Consider the following 7,768-nt stretch of genomic DNA (forward strand, 5'->3'; position numbering starts at 1 on the left):
AACTTGGATTGTGACAAAGGAACACTTTGATAAGAGACGCAAGCTTTTGCAAATCCCTGTCTCCATGGTGATTACATGTAATTATAGGCTATTAACCATTAAACATCCCACAGACAGTGTTTCAGGGTATGTCCAGTCCTACCCAACGCCATGAAGAGTGAGAGAGTGATTTAGGCTGTTCTTTGTCCAAAGTCCATCCAGTTGTAACTGAGTTAACTCAGTTTATCACATCTGTGATGCCTATTTTTGGAATGGCAAAATTTGCACATCTCTGGACTCATTTCTAAAATGTTAAAAGAAGCATAACATTGAGCATTCTAACATTCTAAATTACATTGAGCTAACAAGTGACCACCGTGTCAACCTAGTAGAGCCGTTCCAATGGTCCTGGGAATGAGAACTTTCACAGACCAAGAACGTCATCCTGGGGGACTTCCACATTCAACAGTAGTCTTACTTTTTCAGATCTTTCTCTTTCTCAGTGAGTCAGTGCCTCAGTCCACCCCCCCCCCCACCCCCCACACTCTGTTTCTGTGTGTCTCTCTTTCTGTCTATCTTTCTTTCTCTCTCTCTGCACATGTATGGCTCTTTCTTACCCCTGTGGGCTGCTGTGGTATGCAGGGTCTTAGCCTGGGTTGTGACCAGTCTGCTCGCCAGTGATTTCTTCTGTTTGGAGTTTGTGTTTTCCCATAGAGGCTTCTGGTCTGCTGATTACCCCCTGCTCGCTGTCACACCCTCTCCCAGTCTGTGAATATTAATAGTACTCTCCTCCAGTTACACTGGCAGGCTGCCAAAGTCAACAGAGGATTAGATGGTCGCAATACAAAGCTACCCGAAAACTAACCACAAAACTAACCAAAAAATACTGTCACACATCTCAGAGATAGAGACGACTAAAGGTCAAAAGATGAAAGTTAAATAAAGTATTTGGGGTTTAACTGATTTCCTTTCCTTTCACATTATGTCATGAAACTATAGTGATTTGCCACATGAGAAATATAAAAGTGATATATTACTTAATTCTTATGAGTTATTGATAATAGTTAAAGCTTATTTGATTGCAGACAGTGGACAGTAAAATATGAATAAATTACCATTCATTCTAGTTAACTTTTCCCTGCTTGGAGAAACAAAGAGTTGACAAGATCATCACAACACCCAGTTGTTAAACAGCCATTTAACGCAGACCAGGGGACGCCACCCATCAGATCGCTTCCTGTGTTAAAAGAGGTGACCCTCTTTTTTTACAGTCAGAAAATGTGTCCTTGGCGGGTCCCCTCGCCTTGGAGGAAATGTGTCAAGCGATTTGCTTATAATTCCCTGGGACCCATCCTGCTGGTTTCTGTTGTTCTCCAATCTGGGACACATTTCAATATTGTTTGTTTATTTTACCCAGGGCCTCTGACGAGACCGTTTCCATTTTGGCCCAAGAGCAGGGATGGGCAACTGGCGGCCCAGATGTAGGTACACAGACCCATGAGCCACTATGGCCCAGCATGATAAGTTGTGTTTTTTTTGTGGCCCCCACCTCCATCAAAGTTGGTCATCCCTGCTCTAGAGCATGAGGTTGTAGATAGTTGGACTGTCGTCACTGACAAATGTTCAATGTGTTTGTGTGTGTGGGGGGGGGGGGGGGGCTCATGTCGGTCATCGGCTGTTTGTCTGGTAGAGAAACGTACCTCCATACTACAGATAACCCTCTGACTGGGTTTTGTAAGAGTATGGAAAATAAAACATATTTTTCTTGGTTAAGATGAAAATCTAGAACAATACACTCCTCCTTATTGGGAATGCCCCTTTGGAGCTGAAGTAAGTAGCCCTGTGCCTTGGGGTTGTGATTGAGTGTCACACTTATCCCTAGTGGAATGAATCCCAGATGTGAGCTTGCTGGAGGGGTGTATCTACTCTGTAAAGTCTAAACAATAATTTAAGAGATGAATTTATAAGTGTACTGAGGCCATCATTATTTTTGTTTACCTCATTGATGGGTTTATTACTGGTTTATTACTTTGTTTTTTGTGGATAAAATAATCAAAGGCAGGCAAAATTGCATGACATGTATGCCTAATCGTCATCTGAGATAGTTTGGTGGTCGCATTGTAATCGCGGCAACCCAGAACCAAATCTCGCCAGGTAACCTATAGGATGCACGTGCACCCCCGCAAAATTATGATTAGTCCAAAAACACCTGTGAGGCAAAAAACAAACAGTGCACCAGTAAAAGTGTTCCTCATAAGCCTGATATCCCACTGCCTCTCAACAGATGTAACAATGTAATGTTACTGATGGTACTGCAAATGAAGCATTTGGTCCAGCAGTGAAACAAACATGGGAAGCTGAGTCCTGCCCCCAGACAAACTGTTACCATAAAAGGCATAGAGTACAAAGAAACACAGCGGACTCTGAATAGGCTAAAGCAGTAACTGAACTCATGCAACTGCTCTTCCTCCATACTGTGACATTAATTGCTTAAACAAATGGTGTCTTTGTTGGTTCCAATGATTCAATCTGTTTCCCATGATCATATCAGTTCCTTTTTGGCATCTGCTCTCCTTCCACAATTCCATACCCTCAGCTGGAGAGGATGATCATCAGACAAGGAAGGAAACTTGGTTGAAGTTATTGTTCAGAAAAACAGAGTTTTTATTGTCATCCTATATCAGGTGAGGTAATGGGAAGCTCAACACACAGAGTGCGAAGGGAATTTGAGTCACCCTTACAGCGTGCATGAAACGATGGCTGTAGTGTATGATTAAAGCCCAGTTACAAAAAAGATAAAAAGATAAGTTGCCTAGTCAAAGACCTAGCCCACTAAACGTACTTTCATTTAATAAATGAAATATAAAGTTCTGATGAAAATGTTACTGTAAATTAAATTAAATGTATTGAATGTTTTTTCATCAAATATTTTTTCCAACTGCATTGGCTTCAATTAAGGAAATTCATTTTAAACCGGTTGAATTTACATACATGCGTCCTGCTTTTGACCGTGATGCTGACAAGCTCGCCGACGTGATTCATTGGAGGAGAAGATCATGTGACCAAACCGTTACGGTGGCCAGCGTGTAAATATGTAAATAACTATTTCATTTATTTTGCATTGGATTATGGTGGACTTTGAACAGGGAGATGAGATATACGTTATTGGCGATGGGCCATGAGTAAATGTAACATTGTGTGAGCCTAAGACGGAAATGTAATTTAGCAAGAAAAGTTTAACTACTAGCCAGCCCGAGTTTGAAAGTAAACGTACGCTGATTACAGTGCGTGCATATGTTTGCACTTTAGGCAAAACAAACGCGGTTGCACAGCTGTTTATTTGAAATTGCAAGTGGAATGTGCCCTACCAACGTGTTTGGCAGGTAGCTATGCTAGCTAGTTAAAAGAGCTAGCATTGTTATGCTAGATCGCTAACTAGTTTAGCTAGCTGGCAAATTGTACCGAACGAAAAGTGGACAACGCATCCGACAACCTTATCTAGCTAGCTATATCTAACCTTTACATTACCAGACAAAAAAAACGTGATTTTATCAAGACAGTGAAGCAACTCGAGTAAGAACTTTGTCATGGGTCTGGTGAACCTAGTCTTTTGCACCATTGGGAAATGTTTCAATTTCATATCTTTACTCCTGGACCTAAATTTCTTAATTGTCCATTCAGTGATACGTCTCCTGGCGGCATGTATCACCTTTGTGAATAACCTACCCATATTACTGACCAACTCAATTGTGAAGTGCTGGAACTTCACTGTGTTCTGCATTGTCACCATGATGGACAGCGTAACACTTTTGGCCCAGGGCACATTCAACATGTTGGGGCGCTGGCTGCACCTCTTGGGAGGTGTTCTGGAGAGTTTCAAAATGGTGTGCTACTTGTCCTCACATGTTCTCTTGCGTGTCAGGGATCTGTTCCACCGTGGGCTGCTGTGTGGCCACTGCTTGCTGCAGCAGGTGTGGGAGGGCTGTGGCATTGCGGTCAGCCTGGTGTTCTACCTGGTCAACACGGTGGTCAACCTGCTGCTCATCGGGACACAGAACGTCTACTCTGTTGTAGTCAGCATGTGGGAGGCAGTTTCCTGCCCCCTGCAGAAGGCTGTGGAGCTCACCCTCACACTCTTCACCTTTCTGTACAGCAGCCTGGTTGGCACCTCAGTCGTTCTCTGGACTCCCATCAGGCTGGCCCTGGAGTTCCTGGGCTCGCTCGGACACATCTTCGTCAGCGTCTTCCTCCTGAATATCTATGGCCTCATTCTCACAGCGACCATTGTTGTCACCGCCACAATCTATATGAACCCTGAGCTGACCAGTCTTGGAGCCCGGCGCGCCTTCGGTTTTGTCAACTCTGTCCCCACCCTGCATCTCATACAGAGGGCGCTCCATCGCCTCTACGTGCTGGAGAGGGGCGTGTGGCAGAGGCTTCAGCGGCAGGCCAGCCGCCTACACCAAACGATAACACCAGTCTACAGGAACATCAGAGTGAGGGGTGACGGCCACGCCAGGCAACCTGAGCCCAGTGACAGAGAACAGGGGGCTCTTACGGACAGTAGGGAAGGAGACGCAGCACCACCCGCTGAACATGCTGCCCGGCCACGCCAGCTAATGGATGACCTGTGGGACCTAGCGTTCCCCAGCTCCAGCAGCACAGACAGGCCTTTACAGAAACTCTCATCGGGGGAGGGGTGCTCCAGCTCCAAGGGTCCCCCGGCCGACAGCCTACTGACTCTGCTCAAGGAGCATGAGGAGAGGAAGAAGTGCGTCATCTGCCAGGACAGCACCAAGACAGTGGTGCTGCTGCCCTGCCGCCACCTGTGTCTGTGTCGGGACTGTACTCACATACTGCTGCGCCAGCCCATCTACCAGCAGAACTGTCCGCTCTGCCGCCATATGATCCTTAATACCATGGATGTGTATCTCTGAGGGACCAAATGGGGGAGGGGCATTACCCAGAGTGCTGCATTGTTAACATGTTGAATCTCAGGTTTAGGATGTGCAGAGACTACATCTACACCTGCAGTACATTGCAGCTCAGACGCACGCTATCCAAGTCCAGTGCACTGCTGAAATGGCTTGTCGTCCGTGGCTGATGTCATAAATGATTCCTGTATTTTGTTCAGACCACCATGACAGTGCTTGCCAAAATGTTTATACTTGTTTGTTCATATTACTGAACACTTCATGTTCTATACACTTCATGTCGTTCCAAACTGTGTGTGAACCTAATAAGGAATGTTTGCTGTATAGCAGTTAATTTACTTTATTCAGCATATGTTCAGTTTGAAAGCATTCCATTGGCAGTTTAAAACACTGGAGACAATACCGTACGTACCAAATGCTGTCGTAAAAGCACATTTTGTAGCTTATGTATAGGTTTAAATGGTGACAACCTCTCAAATGCAATTTGTCAATAGCCAATATTGTTCCAAGCTGTTCACATCCAGAGACCCATAAAAAGTGTGAAATGGTTTTGTATTGTGGGAAAGGGTTAATTTCATAAGCTATGGTTGTCTAAAAATATCAGTGTCAGAAATTATTAACCAGATCTATCTGTCTTGTCATATGAAAAAAAAAAAAAATGGTTTTGTTCAAATTATTCAATTTTTGTCACTATAGCCAATTCTTTCCACTATGCTGACACATGAACACTACCTAATTTATGCTCCACACAAGGTTTATTCATCTTTATAGTTCTTAAAATGTTTTTAACTTGTGATCAAACATTGACATGTTCACAATTACCACCATTAGTCAGTAATGGGTTCATAATTCCTTGTTTCAATTTTGTCTCTTTGCTCAAAATAAGTATTGATCAAAGCTCTGTGAAATGCCATGTTGAAGATTTACAGCACAAACTGCAATGGTTATTGAATTAGATTGCAAGTGTTGGAGAAAGGCCTGTTAAGTGACAATAAAAGCAAAAGGCTGGTGAGTCATATTTGATATGCCTTTTTTGGGCCAAGGTTTCATAAATGTTGGATAGGCTCTGCCCGTAATATATTTTGGGGTCAAACACGATGGACTGACTTCAATATTGTGACAGAGGAGCCAGAACGTGAACCATAGTGTCACTGATGTCCTGTGACTGTCTTAGTCTCATTGACATTGTACAGCCTATAATCATTTCCCACTGTCTTTGTTCCAATCAGAAGTCTTAACATGTGTCTGTTATTTCAACAGATGCTGTAATCACTCATTCAATACTTTGCCTTTTATCTAGTGCCAAACCAACATTTTCCAAAAAGCCTGCCATTTTCTTAACACCCCATGTAAAAAATATAATAACTATAAAACCAACAATGGTCTATAATGTGAAATATTGATAAGAATCTGGAGAGAGAAAAGGTTGGGCCCATGAATTATCTGACGTGACATTATATTGATACAATATGAAAAATGATTAGGCATATTATATTTTTGATGTCCAGAGTAAATTCTAGGTTATATTCTGAGTTGACCTCGTGTCCCAAAGCCCTTTAATCATTGTGTGACATTCTTGTCTACATATACAGTCGACTCTTACCACAGACCACACATGTTGCCATTCACATGGCTTATTTTGTCTAGGAAGACTGACCTGTGTATCCAGGGGACACGGCACAAAGTTATGGACGTTGCAATAAGCCATGAATGGGGTAGCAGGTGGTTAAGAGTATTGGGCCAGTAACTGAAAGGTTGCTGGTTTGAATCCCTGAGCTGCATAGTTGAAAAATCTTAACCCTAATTTCTCCTGTAAGTCTCTGGATAAAATAGGATAAATCTGTCATGTACACATTTATTTTGTTTTATAAAGGTTTCTGAATGTGGCCATACTCACAAATGAGAATGACAAATGTCTGTGAGACAATAAACAAACAATCTTTCGGTATTGTTTTTCTGTTGTGAAAAAAAATGTATTTGATGCATTCTCACTATTTACTTTGCATCCCTGTTCAGAGCAGTCAATAGACTGGGTTTTTGTTACAGATTGGGTTTACCAGCTTGTGTGAGCAAACCTAGGTTTGCCACAATCCACCAGAAAGAGAACAGCGGCACAGCCAGTTCTGTTTTACAGGATGCTTTGCTCATCATAATAGATCATATCAGCACAAGATGCGTCAGCATCTTTGAGATAATCAAGGCTATTATTTCCTTGTTGATAAAACCATGTTTAATGTATAATTGATTCTGGTCCTCTTGACCAATGAATCCCCAAATAAGTGTTTGACATTACATGCACCAGACATTGGTAATGTCTTGAGTCAAACTCCGAAATGATAGGGCAATGTTTCCAACATACGTTTTGAACTTGGATTAGTTCAAAAGTCCTATTTCCTACCATTGCTTTGCCACCATTGCCAAGATTTCTATTTTGATCCACCACTCTGAAGTTCACTAAAACTGCTAGATTGTCTTGAAAACCAAGTAGGATGGGGATGTTGAAGACTCCATATAAATGTAGCCATTATGCTAACCCTGGTAATAGTATCTCTGAATGTGAGAAAGTAGCCATCCCCTGCACCAGACTTCCCCATCTGTGATGAGAGGGAACCAGTGAAGAGCAGCAGCTGGGGGTGATGGGTGTAGGAAGGGGTCAGGAAAGGGGGCTCTACTGGACATCGGGGACCACTTCCTCCAGGAACTAGTTATTCACTAGAGTTTTGTGGTTTATAACTTCTGGGACTTAATTCCCAAAGTCTTTTCTAAATATATCCCATCTGTGACATGTAAAGTGTTGGTTCCATGTTTCATGAGCTGAAATAAAGATCCCAGAAAAATAAGCACAAAAATCGTAT

General features: G+C 42.7%; 1 protein-coding gene across 2 annotated transcripts; it reads left to right on the plus strand.

The window, feature by feature from the left end:
- Positions 1–2,987: 2,987 nt before the first annotated feature.
- LOC109904759 (E3 ubiquitin-protein ligase RNF26) lies at positions 2,988–6,861 on the plus strand. Of its 2 annotated transcripts, none has more exons than XM_031790437.1 (2): positions 2,988–3,073; positions 3,902–6,861. In XM_031790437.1, coding segments are annotated over exons 1-2 (1,017 nt in total). In that variant the 5' UTR covers positions 2,988–3,071; the 3' UTR covers positions 4,917–6,861. The 2 variants fall into 2 exon arrangements, with proteins under 2 accessions (XP_031646297.1, XP_031646298.1); XM_031790438.1 differs by lacking the exon at positions 2,988–3,073 and adding an exon at positions 3,080–3,552.
- Positions 6,862–7,768: the final 907 nt, after the last annotated feature.

This window comes from Oncorhynchus kisutch, linkage group LG15, assembly GCF_002021735.2.
Source record: "Oncorhynchus kisutch isolate 150728-3 linkage group LG15, Okis_V2, whole genome shotgun sequence".
NCBI lineage: Eukaryota > Metazoa > Chordata > Actinopteri > Salmoniformes > Salmonidae > Oncorhynchus > Oncorhynchus kisutch.